Genomic DNA, 27,053 nt, shown 5'->3' on the forward strand with positions numbered 1-27,053 from the left:
TATGTGTCTGTTATCTGAGTTCCAGTTAAACTTTGGAAAGGCTCATCACCAGAATGTTCGGTTGTCCATAAAAACTCATGAGTGACTGTCTACCAAAGTATGGAGGGGTAGAATAGATGCTTCTTAAAGGTCAGAAAAGCTCACCAAAGAAATATCCAGTTTTCTGGCCTGCTATTCTTATCCTTGGAATTTAAAATTTGATGAGGTTACTGAGAGAGAATATAGAGAAAAGCTCTTAAAACAGAACCTTGGGAAATATCCATAGTTTGGAAGAATGATACAGAGGATGAGCAGCCGTCAAAGACTGAAGAGTGTATTATACCGCTAAAAGGAGAACCAAGTGAGAGTAGTAACACCAAAAAGATCTTCCCAAGTGAGAAAATTGGACTGAGTTTAATAAGGTAACTTTTATTAGGAAGAGAAAGTCTTATACTTGAGTTTCAGAAGTCAGTTTTACACGATAAGATAATTGTGGCATGGCTGGATAGTACTCATTCTGAAAAAGAATGAACTGCAAACTCAAGTGTGTTAAGGGAAGATTGGTATTGAGGATTAGGGAGCTAATAGCCCTATTGTATTCTGTTCTGATCAGAACATATTTGAAGCCAAATTTTTTTTTAGAAAGAAATTGAGAAATTAGCATCTAGAAAAGGATGACTAGTATGGTGAAAGACTTTCTATATATTGGAATATAGAAGGGGGATTAATTAGGTTTGTTCTGCTTGACCAAAAAAGAGGAGAACTAGAAACAGTGTGTGGAGTTTGATCTAAGAAAAAACTTGCTAACTTTCTGAAAGTAAAATGTAGCCTTGGAAAATTTTGTATTCCTCCTTGCTCTGTCTCCAAGGAAAAACTAGGGAAGTTGTCTAGTATGTTGTGGAGAGGATGGTTCAGATATAGTTACACTATGAGACCTTGGAGAGTCCTGCTGACTTCTAGAGTAGTTATATAGTGCTGTTTTTTGTATTTATATTTTTTCCTTTGGTTTATCAGAGTATTGAGCATAGGTTCATAAATTTAGAAATAGAGCCAGAAACAGGGACCTAAAGTTTATCTAATCTAGCTCCTCCACTTCTTCCATTTTTCAAATGAGAAAACTGAGATCCAAACAACTTAAGTGTCTGGTTCAGAATCTTAGAAGTAATGAGTGGCAGGACCAGATAATTAGGAGTTTTTAAAACATGTCACTTTAATAGCAAATATCTAGTCTTCAGACTGTAAGAAATAACAGCATTTTATAGGAGTTGAATTCACTGATGTCCAGGGTCCCTTCCTGCTCCAAATATCTGATCCTATGATATGTAATCTGGTGGCATAATGAATAGATCACTGAGCCTAGAATCAGGAAGTCTCATCTTTCTGAGTTGAAATCAGACCTCAGTTTAACTATGTGACCCTGGGTAAGTCACTTAACTCTGTCTCAGGTTTCTCATTTGTCAAATGAGCTGGAAAAGGAAATGGCAAACCACTCCAGTATCTTGGCCATGAAGAGTCAAACACTACTAAACAACATAAAATTTATAGTGTGTTAGAAATCATTTAAAGAGACCATTGCAAGAGCTTCATCTTATAAATAGTAAATAGTGGTATATTTGCTTTGATAGCTTTTGAGAGTTTTGTTTTCATTGATTCTAATTAAGGAGCCTAATTTTCTTGTCCTTTAAAATCTGTCTCTTTAAAAGTACAGGCTTTATTTTAGTTATAACATAGAATATGTTACAGCAGAATTTAAAGATGATTATTATGATAAACTTTAATGCAATGATTTATTTTTAAAAACTGATTAGTCTTCAAAACTTCAAGTTGATTAAAATATGTTGATATTTTAAGGTGAAACATTTGTCTATAAAGGGAAATTGTAATGGCTTTGTGATAAAAAGTGTGAAAGAAAATGCTGTTAAATTTTGGATTATTTATCTTTTACTACCTGAAAACTATTATGCAGGAATATTCTTTGCTGTTCTCCAGATTCTAAATCAAAGAGTCATAGATCATGCAGTGGATAAGAGTGCTGGGTTTGGAGTCAGGAGGATTCAAATTCAAATCCAACTTCAGAAACTTCCTAGCTGTGTGACCTTGGGCAAATCATTTAATCTCTATTGGTCTCTGGAGAAGCAAGTGGCAAACCACTCCAGTATCTTGGCCAAGATGATGATGAAGAGTCAGACATGACTGAAATGACTGAACAACAAACATTAGATCAAGATATACCTTAGGTCCTCTCAAAGAGTAACATCTGGGGTTAGATTTCATATATAATTAAATCTTGTATCTATAAATTAAACACATCCTCTGGTGAATCATTAACTTTATTAATATTACTCTAACCTAGAGACTACCATAAAACAAATTCATAACATTCTTCAGTGACCTAATATAATGAGTTTTTTCTGCTCTCTCTCAAAAGAACCATTTTCTTGCTTAGAAAATTTATTTACTGTAATTGATTGTCCAGTTTGAGTGTTTAACCAGACCCTTTATTTACTTCATATTTCTCATGCTGATTTTCAGTTAATTCTGTACCTCTTAACTGCTCTGGATCCAAGATTAAGAAAAGAAATACACAAAATGAGTAATATAAAGATATATTTAACATGATTGTACATGTATAATCTATATCAGATTACTCACTGTTATGGGGAGGGGAGGGAAAAGAAGGGAGGCAGAAAAATATGGAACTCAATATTACAAAAAAATGGATGTTGAGGGGGCGGCTAGGTGGCGTAGTGGATAAAGCACCAGCCTTGGAGTTAGGAGTACCTGGGTTCAAATCCAGTCTCAGACACTTAATAATTACCTAGCTGTGTGGCCTTGGTCAAGCCACTAAACCCCATTTGCCTTGCAAAAAAACCTAAAAAAATGGATGTTGAAAACTATCTTTACATGTAATTGGAAAAAAAAGGAAAATAACTGTTTGTTTTAGAACTATATCTACTTTTGACTCCCTGAACAATGCAGGTGCAGTATTTAGGTGTCACCACATGAAGGCAGGCATACATGTACTTGTTTTGGAGATGATTTTGATCATTTTTCCATAGTTTCTAGTCTCATGATCTGAATAATTGAAAAAAATGCTTCAAGAATGAGCTATGTTTTTTACCAAACTTTTCAGTGGTTTTAGAGCTCACTTGTTTTCTTTCAAGTTGAAACTTAGCCCACGTAAAGTTAGTTGCCTTACTGTATTTGATATATTTCTGTGGGTGGTTACTTTTTAAAAAATAACTTTTTTCTTTTTTTAAAACCAAAGGGACTTCCTTTTTGGAAACTGCGAGATTATTCTTAACTTAAGATGTGAATGGCTATGGCTGATCAAAAGCCACAGAATATCAGCCCTTTGAAACCATTAAGCCCCAGGACTTTCCTTGGGCCACATTAATAGAACCCTAGAATACAGAGCAAGGGAAGCATAGAGCTCTTCTAAACCCTGGGTTCTACCATAAGGCCAGTGATAGTGACACCTGGGAAGATCTGCTAGGGAAAGGTCAGAGAACTTTTGTGAAATCGTGAGATCAAGGATGCTTTACGTTTATTATATTAAATTATTATCCTAAATCTCCCTCACAGTATATTAAAAATTAGTTGTAGGGGCGGCTAGGTGGCGCAGTAGATAAAGCACCGGCCCTGGAGTCAGGAGTACCTGGGTTCAAATCTGGGCTCAGACACTTAATAATTACCTAGCTGTGGGGCCTTGGGCAAGCCACTTAAGCCCATTTGCCTTGCAAAAAAAAAAAAATTTTAAAAAAAATTAGTTGTGCATTTAACTTGTGTGCACTATTTTTAGTGGCCAAAATTGGGGAAATTTTGAAGTGGGTTTTTTTCTTTTATATTTAGCCTAAATTCAAATAATATTTGTCAGTGTCTGATTCTGCCATCATCCACCTCAGTTTTTGACTCTCTCAATTCAAATCAAATTGGTTTCACTCAGGTACTGTTTATTGAAAACCCAGTTTGTACAATGAGGAGTCACTCTTACAGGTGCTGTGAAAGACATAAAATAAATAAGATATGGTCCTCGCCCTCAAAGAACTGTACAATAAGAGAAAGAGGATTGATACACTAATAGCTATATTTTAGGTCTGGATAATGTAATTATAGAAAGAAGTACCAAACAAGATACAAAATAAATACTGTGGGAATAGAGGAGGGGAAAAAATTACTTCTGACTGGAGGCACATGCAGACTGGATTTGAACAGTGTCAAAATGGGAATTCTAGACAAAGTAAAACTGTTTGGTAGGTAATTCAGTTTGGCTGGAGTATCAGATATATGTTAAGAGAAGAGTATGAGATAAGGCTAGAGAGGTAGATTGACATTACCTCTATACAGAGACTTGAATGACATATTGAAAGAGCTTCAGTTTGATTCTAGAGATTTGTAGGGAGTCACTGAAACATGTTTGAGTGATGACATGATGGATTTAGGTCCTTTGGGCAGGGATATTTGAGGTGAATCAGAGGATTAGACATCGCTTGATGATGTAGTCAACATGAATTTTCTTCACCCACCTACCATACTTGGAAAAATTTTCTTCTTTTTAATATTAGGTAAATACTCCTTCCTTATCTTCAAAATTCAGTTTAAACTGGTCAGGCAGCCAACAAACATTTATTAAATATTAATTTATTAATATTAATTAATTTGTTATATCTTGGACACTTTGCTAAGCACTGAAAACACAAAGGCAAAAGCCAGTATCATCTTTCAAGGACTTTATAGTCTAATGGAGGCAACAACATAGAAAATTATGTACAAACAAGAGACAGATTATAATCAATAAAGGTTTTCTATAGAAATTGGGATTTTAGTTTGGACCTTAACAAAGCCAGGAAGCAGAGGGGAGGAGCTCCAAAAACAGGAAACAGTCAGAGAAAAATTGCATTTGGGAGAGGAAGAGAAACAGCAAGAAAGAGCTCAGAGAATCGAGGAAATAGGGCTTAAGAAGACCACCAGGGGAAAGTGAGGGAGGTGATTATGATGGGCTTGGAACCCCAAACAAATTTTTTATTTTATCCTGAAGGTGTTAGAGAACCACTGGAGTTTAGTGAAAAGGTGGGATAATATGGTAAAATCTACCCATTATGAAGAAATAACATCTCTTCCATGACTGATTTTTCTGGCCATACCTAGAAAATCTTAAATTTATTATTCTTCATCCTGATGTATTTATTTATTCCTGACAGCAAATCTTCTGTCCCTTGGAGAATCTGCCTAGTTAATTTGAAAATCTTTTAACTAGAGGATTAGCCACTGGGTGATAACTGGTTTTGGTCACAATGTTTAATAGTTTACAATTTAATTTGATTAGTTTACAATTTAAAGAAACTTTACTGTTATCTCATTTGATCCCTGCATAAATCTTGTGAATTAGGTAATGCAGTTATTATCTCCATGACTTTGGAAGGGGAGAAGGTATAGGAAAACTAGCTTTTGTTGCAATCTTGTAGCTTGAATAACTACTGCCGCCTTGCTTCTAGGAGCCTGGTGGGTTGTAGTACTTTGTGAAAATGAATTAAGACTTAAGTTCATGGAATTTTGATCTCCTTTTGGGTTCCCGGAATCCTCAACCATTGAAGTTATTTTACCTTTGAATAATTTCTATTTTAGAGAGGTTGTGAGGAGCAGAGAAAATGTCTAGTCCTCCATCCTGTTTGTTAGTTTGCATGTATTTGTTTGTATTTTTTAATTTTTATTTTTTCCAATTACATACACACATGTATTTGTTTTTAATGAGTTATACCTGAGCTTACTTCAGAACATTTTAATAGTTGAAACTAATGGAAAAATATGCACAGATGATAATTTTTTAAATGTTTCTGTGTTTATCTCCCTCTGAAGTTTTGGAGTATCATCTTTTTTGAAAAGTTTAGAATATCTCTAGTCTTTTGAGAAAAGCACAGATTTTTGAAAGTAGGAAACAGATTATTCCTTTAAGGACCTTTCTGGTTTATAGCTTGTACTTTATGGGAAATATTTCTCAGCATGCAGAGGTCATTTGACTCTATTTTTGAAAAATTAGTGGCTAACATTAATTTTTTACTTAAAATGGATAAATTAGATTTTATTCTTTTAAGAAACCTATTTTTCTATAATTCTGAATAGTCAATTAAATAAAAATAAAAGATATATTAAAGTATTAACTTTTTTACAAGCTACTATTTTCAAAAAAGGTTTAGGGGCCTTTGGGGTCTTTATTTAGCATATGAATCACTAATATAGGAAGAAATCATTCCTTATATTTCAAAATAAAGGTGGTTCAACCAGAACATCAGATAGTTTGCTGGTGTGCCAGATTCAAATAGATCCAAAAGTGTTTGATCACTAAGTTTGAAACCAGTGGGACATTTGATATATATAATCCCTTATGACTCTGTGAAAAAAAGATACTACAAGGTGTAAAAGTCAGAGGTAGTGGTGGGGAATGCAGAACATTGGGTTAACTTTTGAAAACTATTTTCAGGGCATAATTCAACTAATTTAGACAGTGGATTTTGTCCCCTAAAGAATGTTACATAAATATTTCCTGGTCTATCCATGAACATATATGTATGTATATATACTCGTTTTTATTTTATTTTTAGACTGCATTCACTCCTCCAAACCTTCACACTCTCTTTCTCTATCAACATCGAAAAAGTGAGAAAAGCAAAACTTCTGCTGCTACAAATTCTGGTATTGGCCATATCCAGAATAAATATGCATACACACATTTATTCATATATATATATATATATATATATGCACACACATACACAAATATGTCTCATTATATGCACTTGGAGTACAGATAGAATGTTTCATCATGAATCCCTGTGGAATTGGAGTTGGTCATTGTCTTGATCAAAGTTCCTGAGTCCACTATTATTGGTCAGGTGTAAATGGTCCTTCTGGTTCTGCTCCTTTCACATTGGGGTACCTGAGGCAATGGAAAGGGCCTTAGACTGCAGTTAGCTCTGCTACATTCTACCTGTGAGACCTTGAAAAGTCTCTCAACTCTCCTTGCTTGTAAAAGGAGACATCTGGACTTGTTGATCTCAGAGGTTCCTTCCAGCTCTAGAAAAAATGAATCTGTGGCTCTAAAGACTGTTAAAAATTTTCCAAAAATAAGGTAGATTATCTGCTTTAATAGAGGGAATTTCATAGGATCCTTGAAGTGAAAAGAGCTCTAAAGGTAATTTGGCCCAGCTTTTTACAATCCCTGAAAAAGATTTTGTTTGTTAAAGTGTACAGTTTTTCTTTTCAATTCAATCCAGTAGCTGAAGAATCTCTTCCCATGAATTAATCTTGTCTTAAAGTAATAGCTCAGATAATTAAACCTATGTTTTAAATCAGAGATTAATAACTGAGGACTGTTATTTAGTGCAAAGCTAAGAAACAATTGTTCACCAGTATCTTGGCACAAGGAAAAGAAAGATGGAAGTGGGCCTTAGTCCTTGTAGGTAGGTAGAAGACTTTTCTCTGTGAGAAAACCCAGCCAACCTGTATCTTATCCAGAAGCTTCTAATAGAATCAGACATTTTTAAACTGCCTTTAATGCACATCATATATGAACCTTTCTTTCTCTCTTAATTGTATCTTAAGGGTGGGAATAGTAGAAAACCTGCTAGTTTGGGAGTAAGAGAGACTGAATCCAAATCCTAGCTCTTTACAGCATGTGCATCCCGAGCTAGTCGTAGCTTCTCATTTTCCTCAACTATAAAAGGAAAGAATTGGAGTAGCTGGCCTCCAGGGTCCCTTTCAGTACAACGTGTATAATCGTATTATGATTCTTGTGTTGCTTTTTCTAAAATGTCCCGGTTTTAAATAATTAAGCAATATATCTATTACTTTGGATGAATTCCCTTTCAGAAACATTAGGTGGTCCCTACTTTTGTAATGTCTTATCTTTTTTGGAGGAAGGGAAGAGGAGGAGGGACCTCATAAGTATGCTCTGTCAAGAAATGCCTTTGATAAAATAGCTTGTCTCTACTTTCCTGACATATACTCTCTGTTAACTATTTTTGGTAACCTTCCATAGTAACTTTCCAGGATAATTCATTCAGGACTATCAATCTACCAGGTTGTGAGGAAGATTAAAAACAACTGAAGAAAAGACAAGCAGTGCATCAGTATATCAGAGCTGAAAGAGATCTATGTGATTCTGCTACCTCAATGAGAACAGGAAGTAGAGGCCTGGAGAGGTCAAATGTCTAAGGCCACTTAGTGGCAGAAATAGCCTTAGAATCCTGGCCTCCCCACTCCCAATCTGAGCCCTGACTGCCTGAAGTTATGTGGTCAGTTTTCAAGATCATATGCTTTTAATAAAAAACCATTAACAGTGTCTGCCTTTTCATCAGTTAGAGACTTTCTGAATGATGACTCTTTAGGGGAACCTCCCCCCATTCCAGAACTTAGCAGATGCCTATCTTTTCTTTGTTCTTTCCTGAAAACCTCCTTGCCTTGACTTTGTAAACAAATTTAGAGCAATAAAAATAGTTATCCAAAGGTTAAGTAACACTGGGTACTGTTACTAAAGAGGTTTGTCCAGTTTGAGGTCATAACATAAAACAAATGTTAAATACAATTTACCTGATTATGAGGTAATGACTGAATAGAACTTATTTGACCACTCACTGATTCTCCAAACTGGTATTCTATTAGGCCTCTCATGCATACTTAACCTTCTATGGGAAGAGTACTAAAATTTGTTGATATGGGCTTGACTCTAGCCTTGATGTGGTTTTGTTTAAAAAAAAAAAAACCTCCTCCCTTTTACTAACCTTTGTCAGAGCAAGGAAATTCTAGAACGTAACTTTACCTCTCACCAGTCAGCTTCCTTGGTGGTCAGACTAGAAAAATCTCTGTTCTCATTGACCTTGTTATTCAAACTTCTATAAGTATTTCTTATTCCATTCAGGAAGAGGTTACCCATAATAAACATATTTGCATGTTTTCCAAGTCACTGTTTGTATTTTGGCATTGTATATGCATGTCAGATGTAGGAAAAGCAATTTAGACTAGGTTTTTGTGTACATACAGGATTTTTTCAATTTTCTATATCCATAGAACTGTACAGACAAAAAAATTGAGTCATTTTCAAGGCATGATTCATGGAATGCTAAATTTAAACAATTCTAGATTTAATCAATTTCTAGACCCATTAGAGGGACAATCCTACACACACACACACACACACACACACACACACACACACACACAACCCATCTACTTTTTAAGCCTCCTTTTACCTATCCTTAAGACTTATTGGACTCATATTGGTTGAACAGTTGAAAGTATCTCTTCAGCAGCTTTCTTTCCTTATAGTGGCCATAATATTGAACTGTACCTTTTGTTTTATGAATGTTTTCAGGGACATTGGCAATTATTTTTTCAAGCCTCCCCTCCTTCAGCAAATCAAAGAAGTCTGCTCAGTAGTATTAGCTCACATTTCGCTTCGTGTGTCATGATTTACTTTCCCCATAACTATCTTGGTTGTTGCATTGTACAGCATTATCTACATTTTTCAGTGGGATAGCTAGGTGGCACGGTAGACAGAGCACTGACCTTGGAGTCAGGAAGATAGGAGTTTGTATCTGCTTCAGACACTTGACACAGTATTATGTGACCTTGGATGAGTCACTTAACTCTGATTGCCTCCATCCAGGGTCATCTCTAAATGTCCTGATTCCTGATTTTTTGGACCCAGATGATTCTAGAGGAGAAAATGAGGCTGGTGACGTAGCACAGATTCTCTCACATCCAGTTCATATGCTTGTCATGGTATCACCTCCCTGATATCATGGTCATTTTCCAGAGTGAAGGGCAAACATCATCATCACTATTTTTCAGTTGGAAAAACTGAAATTCACAGTTAACTAGCCCAAGGCCACATTGTAAATATCAGTATGCTGGCTCCAAACTCAAGACCTTTATGTACTCAAGACTATGTAACCTCTTATTCAAATAAACACATTATGAACTGTAATAAGACAGGATTGCATGTGGAAAATGTAAGATTTTCAGTGTAAACCAAGAGATATTGCAACATTTTGTGTGAATTTTTAAAGTACTTTTAAATGGAAGAAGTTCAGTGATGTTAAAAACAGTTAACTGTAATAAAACCTAAAGTGAACTCTTGGTTTATTTAATTTTAAAATCACCTACATTAACTCAACTTCAGTTTAAGTGGCACAAGTGGATAAAATGCTAGACTTGGAGTCAAGAAAACGTTAATTTAAATTAGATCTCAGTTACTAACTAGCAAGTCATTTACCTTGTGTCTACCTCAGTTTCCTTGACTGCAGAATAGCAATAATAATACTTTTCTCCTGGGGTTTTGTGAAGATCAAATGAGATATTTGTAAAATACTTAGTATAATAAATGCTTAATGTTTCCCTTCTTTTTTCCTCCTTCCCTCTTTCACTCTAATCTGTTCTCACAAAAAAAAAATTGAGAGCTCCTGACAGAGTTAGCTCAGGTAGGAGATGTTTTACTGATTTCAATGTACTATGAGTATTGGAGATTTGTGAAGTACTTGCTTTACTTAATTGGAAGGCTGTTTTGAAACTCAATTTTTTTAAATAATATTTCCCCCCAATTACATGTAAGAACAATTTTCAACATTTATTTTTTAAAATTTTGAGTTCTAAATTCTCTCCCTCCTCTCTGAAATGGTAAGCAATCTGATATGTGTTATACATGCATAATCATGTAAGACATTTCCATATTCTTTGGTGGAAGAAAATTAAAATCAAATAGATAAGGTGAAAAATAGTATACTTTGGTTTGCATTCAGACTTTTAGTTCTTTCTCTGAAGGCAGATAGCACTTTTCACTCTTAAGTCCTTTGAGATTGTCTTGATTGATTGTATAACTGAGAAAGCTATTCATAGCTTGATCCTTGTATAATATTGTCTACAGTGTTCTGATTCTATTCACTTTATTTTTCATCAGTTCATGTAAGTCTTTCCAGGTTTTTCTGAAATCACTCTGTGTAGTACAGTAATGTTCTATTACAATCATATACCACAACTTGTTCAGCCATTTTCCAATTGTTAGACATCCCCTCAATTTCCAATTTTAAGCCACTATAAAAGGAATTCCTCTAAATATTTTTTGTACACATAGGTCCATTCCCCCCCGCCTTTTAATCTTTTTGGTTGAAGATCTAGTAGTGGCATTGCTGGATCAAAATGTTTGTACAGTTTTATAACTGTATACTTTCAAATTGTTCTCTGGCATGGTTGAATCAGTTCACAACTCCACCAACTGGTTCTGTGAATTGATACCAGCTATAAAATAGAATGATTTACACTACCTATCTTCCTCACAAATTTTGCAAGGAAAGGACTTTTTTGGACTTTTAAGTTGTTAAATAAAGTGTGGCATTGCTATCTATGGCCCTTCAATTCTGAAGTCAGATTTTTTTTTAAATAAAATGTTAAATAAAACCCAAAAGGTTTATAGTACCAGTCAATAAATATTTTGATACAGGGGCAGCTAGGTGGTGCAGTGGATAGAGTATCAGCCCTGGAGTGAGGAAGACCTGAGTTCAAGTCTGCCTTCAGACACTTAATAATTACCTAGCTGTGTGGCCTTGAGCAAGCCACTTGCTTAACCCTATCTGCCTCAAATTGCTTATTTATCAATTAAGCTGGAGAAGAAAAGGACAAACCATTCCTGTATCTTTGCCAAGAAAACCCCAAATGGAGTCACAAAGAGTTAGATAGGGCTGTACAACAACTGTGTAGGCAGTATGAGGTACAAAGGAGGGTGTTTCATTTTTTTTGAATTGTTGTCAACTTTGTAGAGTTTTCATTTCTTGTTGGCAAGTTTTCATGGCAAGGTGAGGTAGCCTTTGGATAGGACTGGCAAAAGTCAATCATATGATTTATTTGATGTTGTTCAGTCAGTTTTCAGTTGTATTCGATTCTTTCTGACCCCATTTGGGGTTTTCTTAGCAAAGATACTAGAGTTCATTTTTTACAGAGGAGGAAACTGAGGCATACAGGGTTGAGTAACTTGCCCAGAGTCACATGGCTAGATCATGTCTGAGGACAGATTTGAAACTGGAAAGATGAAACTCCCCGTCTCCAAACCCAGCACTCTATGCCCACTGCACCTTCTAGCTTCCCTGGAGGGGATTTATAGACAGTTCTAAAGAAGTTTAGTTTATAATAAGAATTCACTGATAGATTAAATAAGTGACACTAGCAGGTTTGATTACAACTTAATTTAGTCCATAGCTGTATGAGGAAAATGGACTGAAAATCTGTAGTTTGTTTTTATCTTCTGTGCTGCATCCTGGGAACTTCCTTGAAACTTCATATGTGAAGCTGACATACACAGTAACAGTGATATTGTAACGATAATCAGCTGTGAAAGACTAATACAGAGATTCAAGACAGTTCCAAGAGGACTCATGGATAAATGTGCGACCCACCTCCAGAAAGAACCTGAGAGACTTTTGAGTGCATATTGAAGCAGATTTTTTTATTTTTAATGTTTTTATCCCCCTTTGACTTGGCTAGTATGGAAATGTTTTGAATGATTTCCTATGACTAATGTCTATTATATTTCTTGACTTCTCATTGAGTGGAGCAGGAGTGGAGAGGAGAGAATTTGGAACTGGAAATAAAAATTTTTTAAATAATAAAACAAAATGGAGTACCCTAAATCTAATAGCTATCATGAGTCCTTCAGTTGTGCTCTGACCCACAGCATCCTAGGTTCAATTGTGGTCTGACTCAGTAAAGCAAACCAGTCACCTCCCTAGTGTAGTCTAATAAACAGTATTCCTTCAGCATGTTTTCTGAAAAGAGTATATGAAAGTCATATATGTGCCATTTTCTTGAAGATTTTTGTATTGAAAGTAGGCATATGAGTTGGTGACTTTTGATGTCTACCTAGTTGCCAAGAGACAAGATTAAGTACATGTAAACAATTCTGTTCAGTTACAAAGGTCAATATTAGTATCATATGGTCTGACAAAGGACACATCTCTTTTTTCTTTTAACTGTAAATAAACTTCAAAGAATTTATTTTATAAGGGAGATTGTTTGGGTGTTTGGGATATATCTATTATGTCAAAACAGTTCATTGATTTAAAAAAAAAGCTTGGCACCTTGATGCCCTTTTAGGAAAGAAGCAAACAAAACAACTGACCTCATTGTGAGGGGATACCATTGATAACTCCTTGCAAGTTACAGAAATGTAAGGCATTCATGGCTGTACCATTCTATTTATAAGTGAATTAAATTTGTTTAGAAATTTAACAGTTTGCATTCTTTTTAATCATTAACTGTAAAATGGTGGTGGAGAACCAATTTTAATGTAACTTTTTCTCTTTATTCCAATTTAGTTCAGCAAAAACCCACTTTTTATGAAATGCCTGCCAGACACCAGTGTTTAAAAGACTTGTTAAGTTTAACATTCTAGAGGGAAGGAATTGTGAAAACACATACAGAGATAAATAAATAAAAAATGTATTAAAAAAGGAAATACCTAGTAATTTCCAGGGAGGGAACACTAATAACCTGAGGGATGAAAGACAGTGGGCAGGGTAGAAAAAAGTCATGGACCAGAGGAAGCAGCTGAGGTAGATTTTTGAAGGTAACCAGTAAGTTCAAGATACAGAGTATTCCAAAAATGGGTGACAGTCTGTGCAAAGACAGGAGGTAAAATGTCATGCAAGAGAGGACTTTGGTAGGAACAAAGAACTGGGGAAGGGAAGTGATAAGAAATCAGTCAGAAAAAATCTTTCTGGAGTATTGTTGCAGTCCTCTGTGGGTTCTCTACTGTCTGAGCATTGAATATTTGGGTGTGATATGAACAGGGCAAAGTACAGTGGGCTTATGACCTCCTTCACTCCTGGAAGCTCTGCCTCTCAGTGAAGCCAACAGTCACAGAAGCTATTTTGGCAACCATGTCTCTTTGCTGACTTACAGTACCCCTTTTGTGACTGTCCTGTAATAATGAGTTGCATTTATTCCACGGAACAATTTTTATTGATACTTACAAATAATGTGATTATAGGACATTGCTCAATTATTAGACTGAGAAAAGGAAAAAAAAATTGAATGGCTGTGGCTTTGTCTATAATAGACTCTTGTCTGTTGAGTAGAATTTTAAACCCTTTTAATGACACATGACCTCTACCGAAGTTGACCTCTGATGTCTGATTGCACCATCAAAGTGACTGTAGTTCCTTTAAACCTCCTCCACTAATACCCAAGCTCTGGCAGTTTCTTTTACTAAGAAAGACTCTTCAAACCTAGATGTCAGAGGGTTGTGGTCTCTGCAGGTGAAAGGAATGAGTTTCCCCCTAATGAAGCTGCATTCCTTTTAATCCTAGGATCAGAAGAACATAGATCCTAGATTTTGAGCTGGAAGTGACCTCAGAAGCAATTTTCTTGGTACATCCCCTTAGAAACTAAGACTTAGTGAATAGAGATACTATGTTTGAAACCTCTTCCCATTCTTTCTGGAACTTAAAGAATGTAGCAGAAACAGCCTTCAAGATGAGAAGTCTCCTGAAAAAGCCAGGTTTCAGTTAACAATTAACAGAAGGCAATCTCAGATTGTGGACTACTAAAGGTTTTTATTTTTTTTGTTCTTGTTTATCATACTTTCCCAGATAAAATCATTACCTGAAAACTCAAGTGATTGATTCAGGTTTGACCTCTGATTGGAGACAGAAAAAACTCCTCCCAAAATAACCGGATGACTTTTGGAGACTTTGCCATCTTCTTTACTTTTTTTTGACTATCAGGTGACAAAGTAGATAGAATGCTGGGCCTGGAGTCAAGAAGGCCTAAATTTAAGTTCAGCTTTTTCATTTTCTCAGGTATTCTGATTTGGGGTTTTATCAAAAACTGGACTACTAAACTCAGTTTTTGATCACTGCTTATGTAATCCATTCCACTAGTTTATTTTTGTAATCAATAGCAAAAGTTTTAATGACTATTATTATTTAATAATATATAATTTGAGGTCTGGAAGTGGTATGTACCCTTTCAGCTTTTTCACATTATTTCCCTTGAGATTCTAAATTTCTTGTGTGTGCTTTGTCCATAGAAAATTTCTATAGAAAATAATCATATTCCACAGTAGTTTGGTTTGTATAGCATGAAATTTATCAATTAGAATTTAACCAGTATTATTTTATTGTATTACCCCACAGTCAAGACACTAATTGTACCTCCTGTTCTATCTTTTATTTCTATAAATTGTTTTATAATTTTATTTAAGTAAGTCTTGAATATGTTTTAATAGTTTGATTCTCAAGTATTTTATATATTTTGCCATTGTTTTGAGTAGAATTTCTCTTGGGTTTTTGCTACTGGTTTTTTTTACTAATGACTTTTGCTACTGCTGTAGAGAATGCAGGCAGTTTTTGTGGACTTACTTTGTATCCTGCTATTTTACTGAAGGAAGCCATTAATCATTTCCATAGTTTCTTAAGTTTATTCTTTGACTTTCTGAGTAAGCCATCGTGTCATCTGCAGACTGAGGTGTTTGTTTTCTCTTGGTTGATTTTTAGCCATTTGATTTCTTGTTCTTGTCTCACTGCAATCATTAACATTTCTAGAATTTTGTAAAATAATAGTCTGGAGAGAAGGCATCCTTGCTTATCTAAACTTGTACTCATCAGAAAAGCAACTACCATCTTTGTTGTAAATAATGTTAATTTTTAGTTTTAGAGGGGCATACTTTTTATTATATCAAAAAAATGGTCTTGTGAATATGAGTACTTCACTGATTCTTTTTTCTCTTAGAACACAAGGAAATGAAAATTAGTATTATTCGTGTCATTCATAAGTCAGTGTAAATGGGAGATTACTTTTTGAATGGCTGTACTCAATGTGGTATATGTGTACCCATGTAAAAATTCTTCTAATTTTAGATCAACAAACATTTAAGTATTAGGCTATTGAAAGATAAACAGGTTGGCCTTTTACTGTCCAGCCAGGTAATAATGACACAAAAATAAGTAAAAGAACTTTTAAATGTATATCAGGTGTATAAAGCATTGGAAGACTAATTTGAACTGATGCAAATTGAACTAAACAAAACCGGGAAAATGAGAGTGTTTGAGAGCAAGCACACATTTATTAAGCCACTGAGCTGTATACCAGTATAATCAAGCAAAGCATTACCTTCCCTCAAGGAGTTTATAAAAAAAAAATCTTCCAAAATTGTATAAGAGAGATGCCAAGTGAGGTCCATAAGTAGAAACCAAAGAAGGTTTCTTGGAAGAATAACATTTGTGTTGACTCTAAGTCAGTACCATAATCTCCCTTTCTACCACTACATCTTAGAATCGAGTTAATGAGACACCAACCTACTCTCCTTCAATCTAGTCATCTCTTAGTTAGGAATCATTAGGAATCATTGATCATACTGATCATCAGATTTATGGAATACACTGTAGTATATTTCAAAGCTAAACTAATGTGTCCTTTCTCCTTTCTTTTCTTTCCTCCCCTTCCCCACCCGCATCTTAACAGGCTCGAGTTATGTATAATTTTGATGCTGAACCTGGAAATAATGAATTGACAGTTATTGAAGGGGAGATCATCACAATTACAAATCCGGTAAGAAAAATATCAAGTTGAGGTCAGAGAACTGTAGCTCTTTTTGTAGGAGCCATTGTAGAACAGAATTGATTATTCAAGACCACAAAAATATTTTTTTTCTGTCTGCTCTGAAGTAGTGACAAATGGACCAAAAGTAAAATATTATTTCCCTAAATCTTCAGTCAGGACTGTAACTCTGCTAAAGACAGCTGAGACTACCACTGAGGTCATAACTTTCATAGTGCTGTTTTCCCCTTTCTCCACAACACAGTATCTTGTCTTTATGATAAAAAAGAAATGTCATTATAAAATGAACCTCACTTAGAAATGGAACTAGCAGGTGCAAAAGAAGAAATATCTTACTAATGACTGATTTCATTCATTTTTTATCTTTAGCTTTATATCGGTGACAGTGAATCCGTTAACCTGTATTTTGTAGATAAGCAAAAATGGAATCAGAGAGATCTTGGTTTTGCCCCTGTGAAAAAACTAGCTGAACTTGACATAAAATCTCATTCTTCACAGGCCTGCTATAGGCCAACTATTTTTGACTCTCATCAAAAAATATGCTCTTTCCAGGTAGTTGTCAGATCAGAATGATCAGAAATGGCAAAATAAATGTATATCCTGCATACATTTTTGTCATGTAATATCAATCATATATTCATTAGGTGACTACTAATGCTCCCAGTACTACTAAGGTGCTTTGGGTGAAACAAAAAGTATTAGATTTAGTCCTTGTCTATATTGATTATATAGAGATTACTAAATATCTATTGTGTAGAATGTTTTGCACATAACTTTTCAGAATAAATTGCCAGCCTAATCACATTTTCAGCAAAGGATCATAGATTAAGAACAGAGAAATCTTGAAGATATACCTATTCTAAAGGGAACAAAGTTGGTCTTCAGTCATTTAAGTTGTACGGTGGGGAGTGGAGGAGGTGTTTCTTGGCAAAGATATCAGAGTGCTTTGCCATTTCCTTCTCCAGCTTATTTTACAGGTAAAGAGCTAAGGCAAAAAAGGGTTAAGTGACTTGCCCAGAGTCACACAGCTAATAAGTGTCTAAGGCCAAATATGAACTCGTGAAGGTAAGACTTTCTGATTCCAAACCCAGTGCTCTATACTCTATTATTACCTAGCTGCTCCAGAGGACAAAACTGAGGTTTAAATGGCTTGCCCAAATCAATCCAGTGCTTTGACCCAGGGTCTTTTGACTTCAAATCCAAATCCAATCAATATTCATCCCTCTGCATCTTGTTCTAGCTTCCAAATGAACAATAAAATCTTATTATCCAATGTACTGAACTTGAGATAATGACAGTGAGATTGGAAAGAAGTGGAGAGGAATCCTAGAGGCATTGACCTTGGGAATTGACAACTGATTAGATGTGAGAGGGAGAAATATCAGGAGATGATTTAGAATAGTCAGATCATAAGCAGAAGCAGCAATTCAGAAAGAAGAACTGATGAGTGGGAAAGGGAGTTAAATTGTTGGATTAAGTCCAGTTTTGAATGTGCTGAGATAGAGATGTCCATCTGGCAGATGAAAATCTGGGATGGACAAGATCTGAGAAACAATAAAAAAAATGAGTGAGAACAGAAAAGTTTAGCAAGTCAGAGGAAGAAGTCTGGAGAGAGGGAAAATAGAAGAGAAGAAAGAAAGAAGACAGTTTGAAGAAGAAGGAATCTTGAGGGAGATTTAAAAAGTTTGTGGTGATCCAGGGCAGCTAGGTGGCACAGTGGAAGGAGTGCAGGATCTGTAGTCAGGAAGACCCCAGTTCAACTGTGGCCTCATTCAGTCATTGCGTGACACTGGATAAGTCACTTAGCCCTGTTGCTCCATGTTATGTTTAAAATGAATTGAAGAAGGAAAGGGCAAAGCACTCAAGTATCTTTGCCAAGAAAACCCGCCCAACAAAGGGGGGATTGAACCAGCAATTTTGTTCCCCTTAAGAGGTAGGATCTTCAAGGTAGGGTCTCTTTGCTAAATCTATGACTGAAATGATTCAGTGGCAGCAACAATAAAAATAGTGTTGAAGAAGGCCAGGCAGTGAAATTATTGGAAGGGAAATTTGGGAGGATTTAGGAAAGGGAGCCCAAAAAGTTTATCAAGGTGAGGAAGTGACCCTTTGGAATCACAGAGCTGGATAGAACACTAACCCTGGAGTCAGGAGAACCTAAGTTCAGATCCAGCCTCAGATAATTACCTATCTGTTTGAACTTGGAAAAGACACTTAACCCCATGATCTTGCAAAAACCAAAAAAGATCACAGAGCTGTTCTCCATAGCACCTTCTAGTATTGAAGGCTTGGAATGGATGAGTGTCTACCTTTCCTCCCAAGCCAAGGAATTGTTTTCTGGTTAACAAGGTAGGTATATACCTTCCGCAGGGAAGAGACAGTAAAGGAGCTTGAAGAATTTCTCTCTGCTTGTTATTAATTCTTCCTTCCTCCCCCTCCCCCTCCCCCAAAAGGGAGGGGCCTAGAGAAGGACTTTACCTACAAGAACAAAGAATGAGATACTAGTTGAACTGGTTGATTTCCAAATCTGAGATTCTCTGTTAAAAAGAGCCTTCAACAGACATTTGTGAATTGTGGGTTCTCTTCAAATAGCCCCTATCAAGATAGGCTGTTAAGAAATGCAAGTTGATAAGTTGGTTAATCACAAAAGATCATGGTCCTTATTGCCCAGAGTTTACTGGGGATAAAGTGCAGAGAAAGATAATAGTAGTGAACAGTTATTACTTAATTGGATTGGAGTTTCAAAACAAAGGGCTATCTTAGATCTTAGTGAGGTCTGAAAGTTTCGAAAGGGGAATCCAAGGAAGAATTCCTAGAGAAGGGAGCACTAGGAAGGATGGCTAGGAGCTGGGGAAATAGAGGAAGAGCCAAGACACAGGAAACCTCAGGAAGAGAGCCTTCCAAAAAAAGGAAAGACATGGGAAAGAGTGTCAGAAGCCTTTGAAAAGTCCACAAGGATGAGGATTAAAGAAAAATTCATGATGTACTCTTGAAAATTACCTGATTATTTTTTAGCCCAAATTTCTAGGTTTCTAAGTGGTATTACTGGACCAAAAACTGATGGAAATTGATGGTTGTTAATTTACTAAAGCATTATCAGGCATCTGTTAAATGTCCCAGTAGTCCTGTTCTTGGTACTTAAAACTAAAGCAAATTCATCTTTTTAAGAACATTCTAAAGCAAATTCATCTTTTTAAGAACATTCTTAAGGCTGCATATTCAAATTCAAAACAAATGTAGAATTTTTAAAATATTTTTTCTATTATCTTGTATTTTTTTCCCCTCTTTCCTTTCCCCCCCTTGAAAAAAAAAAGGCAAAGAAAAGAAAACTCTTGAAACCAACATACATAGTCAAACAAAATAAACCCTCACATTGACCAGTTCCAAAAATATGTTTCTCATTCTACATATTTAGTTCACTACCTCTCTCTCTTAGGATGTGAAAACCTTGGATTTAAATTTCTGGGTATGATGAAATAGTGATTGATGCCAGAGGGTTACCCAATTGTAGACTTAGTATTGACAGGTAAGGCTTTAAATGACTTGTAAAGAAAATGTGGTTATCCAAATTCAGCTAACTTTGGTTAGACTGATGTGAATATTTATTTAGGAGGGAGTGCAAGGAAGCTCTTTTAAAAATTCTTAAGTTTTGTTAAATATTTCCTAATTATATGTAAAACAATTTTTAACATTTTTAAAAATAAATTTCCAGCTATGTTTTCAATTTTTTTAAGATTTTGAGTCCACATATTTCTCCCTTTCTTCTCCCACCTTGATAGCGAGTAATCTGAAACAGTTTATTCATAACATAATTATGTTAAACATTTCCATATTAGTCAATAACTTTAATTTTGAGTTCCAAATTCTCTCCTTTTCTTCCACCACTCCCCTATGCTTTGCAAAAGCAAGTAATATAATTTCAATTATACACATGGAGTCAGGAAAAATATTCTATATTAACTCTATTTCAGAAGGAAAAAAACACAAGAAAAATGAAGTCTAAAAAAAATTAGGCCTCAATCTGCACTCAAGTAGATAGATGGCATTCTCCATTCAAATTTTTTCCTAAAGAATACATTAAAAGAGTTTCTTTGAATGCTATTTATCTTGGATAGTCTTATTTAGTCAAAAGTGACACTGTAGAACAGTAAAGAGAAAAATTAATTTCCCTAGCCCAGATGATTTGATCACTCATTAACTTACAGGTAGATAGTCCCATTATTTGATCCTCAGAACAACCCTATGAAGGAGGTTGCCAGATAAGAAAAAAAAAACAGTGCTCAAGAATATGTAGCAAATAAATGACCTAGCCTAGACTTAAACTTAGTTTTTCAGGACTTTCAGAAGCTCGGTGCTTTTTCCTTCATTGTTGATACGTTTCATGAAGTTAGTATTTTTCTAGAATTGAGTCATAGTTTAAACGATGAATGAAGAAAATGTAATTTCTGAAATAGAGCAGATTAATAAGGGCACTATTTAGAACCAACTCCCAATTTTTCATCAGTATTTGATTATAGTCCAGGTTTGACTTTTTTTCATGTTAATGGTTCAGAGTTTTTGGATGCCTAGGTGATACCTGGAAGTGGGGAGGGGGAACTATTTTATGAATAATTAATTTTACAGAGATGATATTCTTAGTGTTTAAGTTGGTTTGGTTTTGTTCCTTTTGTTGTGATTCTTCACAAAAGTTTTCCAAATATACCGAATTTCTTTTTACATGTTTTTTAGGATGTAGGTGGAGGATGGCTAGAAGGAAAAAATAACAAAGGAGAACGAGGACTTGTTCCTACGGACTACGTTGAAGTAAGAATTTTCAGTCATTTAATTAACAACATTTAAAACTGATTCTTCCCCTAGCTTATTTTGGATGAATAAATTTGATGGGCAGAATATAAAAGAGAGCAACAGTTAATCCTACAAATATATTCCCTTCCTTGGTATAATCATTAAAATGATACAAATGATTTTGTTTAATAGCTGCCCTGAAAAACCTGGAAAGCCATCTTAATTGATTTTAGTGAACAGTAAATTGTTATCATGAAGTAAAATAATATTCATCTCTTCTAATTGTTATTGTTCCTTGCCCTTTATGTAACACTTTAGAGTTAAAAAGTACTTTCCCCCACAGTAATCCTATGAGGTAGGTAATGCAAATATTATTTCTATTTTCTAGATGAGAAAATTGAGATCAAATGGCCTGTCTACTACCACTCCCATCCCAGGCTTAGGTTCAGAGAAGTTAAAGCTTACATAGAGTTTAGACACTATCTCTTTCATTATATAGAAGAAAAAATTAGGATCTAGAGAAGCCAAGTGTGTTACTTTGAGTCACTCAGAAAGTGCTAATCTTTGAGCCCATATCTTGTGCCTCCAAATAATAATCTTGACAATCAGAATTTTCTAATTACTTTTCTCCATATCCTGTTAAAAAAAAGTTAACTGCTCATTGAAATTATTATATGCTGCCCCATTTCAGATCTTATCTTTGTTGTCCATTACTGTAACATTAAATACTTTGGTTTGCCCAATGATGGTTAGACATAATATCCATACAGTCAGTTAAAAACCAACCAACCAACAGCAAAAACATCATTTCCGAGCCAACCAGCTGGCTCCCTCTGCTGGTTGCTTGCTCTGTATTATGTATAAAAATAGATGTGAAAAGCTATGTATGCTCCATCAAGTTCAGCTGATGGTAGAAGAACAGAGGTCCTGTGCTGGGATGTGGAGGTCTTCTGTTAGCTTTTGGTTTTTAACCTAGTGGTTAAGGGAAAAGAGAATATTCACTCTAAAAGTGAGATGATATCTTTGGGGAGAAAAGAAGATAATCTCTTGCATTCCCTTTAACAGGAAAAAAAATCTTTCATAGGACCACTCTTCAAGACCTCCAACTCACTAAGAATAGAGTTCATGTCATAATGTCTCATTCGTGTCTGCCCTACTACAGTTTATGAAAAGGGACTCTGCTTTTCATTTTAGGCCTAAAAATCCTTTAAGATAGAGGGAATTCTGAGGATTGACTGGCCTTAAAGTTCATTACAACTTTCAATCACTCATGTATCTACCTTGATGTTTTCAGTAACTTAGGGTTCATTCACTTCTCTAAATAAACATTTCCTGAGTTCATATTGGTTGTTAAGCGCACTGGTAGTTGGTGAGGGAGATGGAAAGGTAAAACCCAGTTTCTGCCTCCAAAGGAGGCAGTCTGGTTAGAGAAATCTCAAACACCATTTTCCTCTTGGTGCTTGGCTCTGCTTGCCTCCAATAACCTTAACCTCAAGAGAACTATGAATTTCCTGAATATAATAAAAGCTCCTTTACTCTTCAGATTTTGACTAATGGTGGGAAAGATCAGTTTTCTTGTGGAAATTCAGTAGCTGACCAAGCCTTCCTAGATTCTCTCTCAAGTGCTGTTCAAGTCAACTCCTCCACAGCCAACAGTAACAACCAGGTATGTGTTCTCCTATCTTATGAAAATGGTAAAAAGCACACAAAAGTCAGTTGCTCCGAGTGACATGTGCTGCATTTCTGTTGTGTCTATGTCACACATTCAGCATCGATAGAGGCTGTTTTTGAGACTAACAGAAAGTAAGGGGTTAATCACTATAAAAGAATTTTGTCACCATGGTATGAATTCAATTATGAGGTCTCTTGGATTTTTTTTTTTTTTTTGCAAGGCAATGGGGTTAAGTGGCTTGCCCAAGGCCACACAGCTAGGTAATTATTAAGTGTCTGAGGCCGGATTTGAACTCAGGTACTCCTGACTCCAGGGCCGGTGCTCTATCCACTGCCCCACCTAGCTGCCCCTATGAGGTCTCTTGAAAGCTGAAGAAATATAGAAAAGAGGAACATGAGAGAGAAAAAGACTCATTCCTAAGTTTCACCCAGCAAGGTGTCTAGCACAGGAAAAGGAAAGCTTGAAAAAACTTCATTGAAGTAATATAGTTACTATAGAAGCAGTTGACCCAAATTTGAATGGTTTAAGTGAATTTTAGTTTAGCCTGACCTTCTAACCTTCTAAATGTTATATAGTGTGAGCAGTGATTAAGGCAGTTGATTTAATTTTACTACCTTCTTGTTACCTAAGCTAACATTAAGACTATTGCGGGGGGCGGGGCACTAGGTGGCAAAGTGGATAGAGCACCGGCCCTGGAGTCAGGAGTACCTGGGTTCAAATCCGGCCTCAGACACTTAATAATTACCTAGCTGTGTGGCCTTGGGCAAGTCACTTAATCCCATTTACCTTGCAAAAACCTTTTTAAAAAAAGACTTTTGGAGGGGATTTATTCCTTATATTTTTATGCACATCTGTAAAATTTATTTAACTTTTTTTTTTAGGTTCTTTTGTTTGTTTTCGGGTTTTTTTTGTTTGTTTGTTTTGTTTTTTTGCAAGGCAAATGGGGTTAAGTGGCTTGCCCAAGGCCACACAGCTAGGTAATTATTAAGTAGCTGAGACTGGATTTGAACCCAGGTACTCCTGACTCCAGGGCTGGTGCTTTATCCACTGCGCCACATAGCCACCCCTAATTTGTTTAACTTTTTAAAAATTGCTTTAAAAATTAAGGATATATTTTAAAATATCCTTCAGTTTTTTAATAACCTGTTATGGGCCTGTCATCAGTGAAGTTTCAAAAGTCTTCTTAAACTTTATTTTTAGATTTAAATAAACCTAATGGATAGAATGTTGGATTGAAAAATAACAATAGTGTAAAACATGTAAAGTATCAATTAGATATTTGTTTTTATTACAATTTTTAAAATTAAAAAAAAATTGTGGCTAGTTCAGTTTACCAGGTTTCCATTTTTAGCTAGACCCTTGATACTACCTAGCCTTGTGACCTTGAAAATCACTGAATCTTTCTAAGCCTCAATTTCCTACTCTGAAAAATAAGCAAAGTGAACTAAAGGTTCTATGAGAATCTTTTCGGCTTTAACGTTCTATGATTTGAAATACGTAAGTTTATTAAGAATTTTGCATTTATATATGTGCACACACTTTTTTCTTTTTACTTTTTTTCCTAATAATATTACTTTCAAGGTTCAAGAACAATCATCCTGCTTTTTTCCCTGTCCTTTTCTAATAATAATAATAACAATAATAATAGTTAATAATTAGCATTTATATAATCCTTTAATGTTTGTAAAATGATTTACAAATATTTCATTTGCTCTGAGAGGTAGGTGTTGTTATACTCATTTTACAGATAAGGAAACTGATATAAAGGTTAGATGCTTATTGTTCACTTCTTGACTCTATTCTCATGCTCTGTCCACAGAGAATGATGGAGTATAGAAAAAGGACCTCCATTTAAACTGTAGTCTATAACTATAATCATTATGCTCCTATTTCTACCCCCCCCCCCAAGGTTTTTCTTATGTCCTAAAACTATTAGAGTTATTTCTGTACTCAGTTATATTGTACAGATTTAATTTGTAGACTTTGGTTGGAGGAAAATAAGATGTTTCTATTATCCTTCCTTTCCTTCTCCCCGCCTCCCCATGGCAGCAAGTAGTCGGGTAAAAGTTGTATTTGTGCAATTGTGTTTAACATAATTCAATATTAGTCATGTTTTGAAAGAGGAATTAGAACTAATGAGAAAGAAAGGAAAAACACAAAATAAGTTTTTAAAAAGTGAACATTTTATTATTTGCACTGTACCCAGACCCCAGATTTATTTTTTTCTCTACATGTGGATGACATTATCCTTGATGTCTGAACTGCTGAGAGGAGCTGTTGATCATCTCACAATGTTGTTAATATGTACAATGTTCTCTTGGTTCTGCTCACTTCACCCAGCGTCAGTTCATACAGGTTTTTCCATGCTTCTCTAAAACCAGATCATTCATGATTTCTTAGAGAACTATAGCACTCCATCACATTCATATACCACAATTAGTCATTACCCAGTTGATGGGCATCTCCTCAAGTTCCAATTTTTTGCTTCCATGGAAGGAGCTGCTATAACATGTGAGGTTTTTTTACCCTTTTTTGTGATATCTTTGGGATATAGATCTAGTAGTGGTATTGCTGGATCAAAGGATATGCAATTTTGATTGCTCTGTGGGCTCGGGTCCAAATTGCTCTCCAGAAATGTTGGGTCAGTTCAAAACTCCACCAATAATGCATTAGTACCCCAGTTTTCCAACACTGATCAAATCTGATAAGTGGGTTAATTTGCATTTCTCTACTCAATAACTGATTTAAAGCATTTTTTCAAATGACTTTGGATAGCTTTAATTTCTTCTTCTGAAAACTGCATGTTCATATTCTTTGATCATTTATCAATTCGGAAATGACTTGTGATCTTATAAATTTGACTTGATTCTCTGTATGTTTAAGAACTAAGTCCTTTATCAGAAACACCAGTTGTAAAAATTATGTTCCAGCCTATTGCATTCCTTTTAATCTGGTTTTATTTGTGTATGAGTGAGTGAGTGAGTGAGTGAGTGAGTGAGTGTGTGTGTGTGTGTGTGTGTGTGTGTGTGTTAGAGAGAGAGAGAGAGAGAGAGAGAGAGAGAGAGAGAGAGAGAGAGAGAGAGTATGTGTGTATCGGTTTCAAAAACAGTAATTCAGGTTATCTGAATGGACATCTAAATAGAAATTTCTGGTATGTAACATTCTGATGGACTCTCTACATGAATGAGTATAATTATTATCTAAGTTCTTCAAGGCAGAAGTATAGTGATTCATTTGTTTAATATTCAAGAAGTATCTTTTCTGATATAAATTATTCAGTTGAGTGTGAATAGTCATAGCCACAAAGGATTCTGACTTTTACTTGTATACTGTATCATCATTTCTTTTGAGGTGAGACTAAATAGATTATTTCCCCTTCTATCTCTTTATATACCTTATTAGATTGAAAAGTTAGATTAACAAAACAGTGAAATCTCAAATGTTTGCTATCAAGAAAAAAAATTGAGCATAGTAAATTTTAGTGAGGAGAAAATTTTGATGAAATCAAAAGCATCTATCGTAAAACAATCATTTTAAGAGGGTTATATATAAGAATGATCTTTTTACCTGTTGTATTTTTTTAAAGTATTTTAACATTCTAATAAAATTTCCAAGTTTCTTCAGTGAATCTGCAATATGAGTACTCCTTCTAACAGTACATATTGCAATCCACCCCTGTTTTCTCTTCCTGTTAGACTCTTGTCTATGTTCTCTAAATCTTCCTCTGGGTTTTCACATCTCTCTGATGTGAATTTGTATACTATTTTTTTTTTCAATAAAGATGGCAGTTGGAGGATTTGGAAAAGCTTCATATATATATGTATATATGTATATATGTATATGTATACATATACATATATGATACTTAAATTGCATTTTCAAGACAGGGATTCTTTGAAGCATGGTCAAAGAGGGAGTGTACTGGAAGCATAGCTGAGGAGGGTAGTAATAGAAATGGCTAGGAAATGGAGAGATGGGAAATGGAAATGGTGTGGTATTTGAGAACTAGAAGTCTAAA

At 35.2% G+C, this 27,053-nt stretch overlaps 1 protein-coding gene across 6 annotated transcripts in view; it reads left to right on the forward strand.

Annotated features, from left to right (window-relative positions):
• Nucleotides 1-27,053, forward strand: part of SNX9 (sorting nexin 9) — a 111,924-nt gene that overhangs the window by 27,830 nt on the left and 57,041 nt on the right. For all 6 annotated transcript variants that reach the window (XM_074187919.1, XM_074187917.1, XM_074187916.1 and 3 more), the window contains exons 2-4: nt 16,486-16,572; nt 21,307-21,381; nt 22,907-23,029. In XM_074187919.1, the coding sequence (XP_074044020.1) occupies nt 16,486-16,572; nt 21,307-21,381; nt 22,907-23,029 (285 nt within the window). The remainder of the gene's footprint in view (nt 1-16,485; nt 16,573-21,306; nt 21,382-22,906; nt 23,030-27,053) is intronic.

This window comes from Macrotis lagotis, chromosome 5, assembly GCF_037893015.1.
Source record: "Macrotis lagotis isolate mMagLag1 chromosome 5, bilby.v1.9.chrom.fasta, whole genome shotgun sequence".
NCBI lineage: Eukaryota > Metazoa > Chordata > Mammalia > Peramelemorphia > Peramelidae > Macrotis > Macrotis lagotis.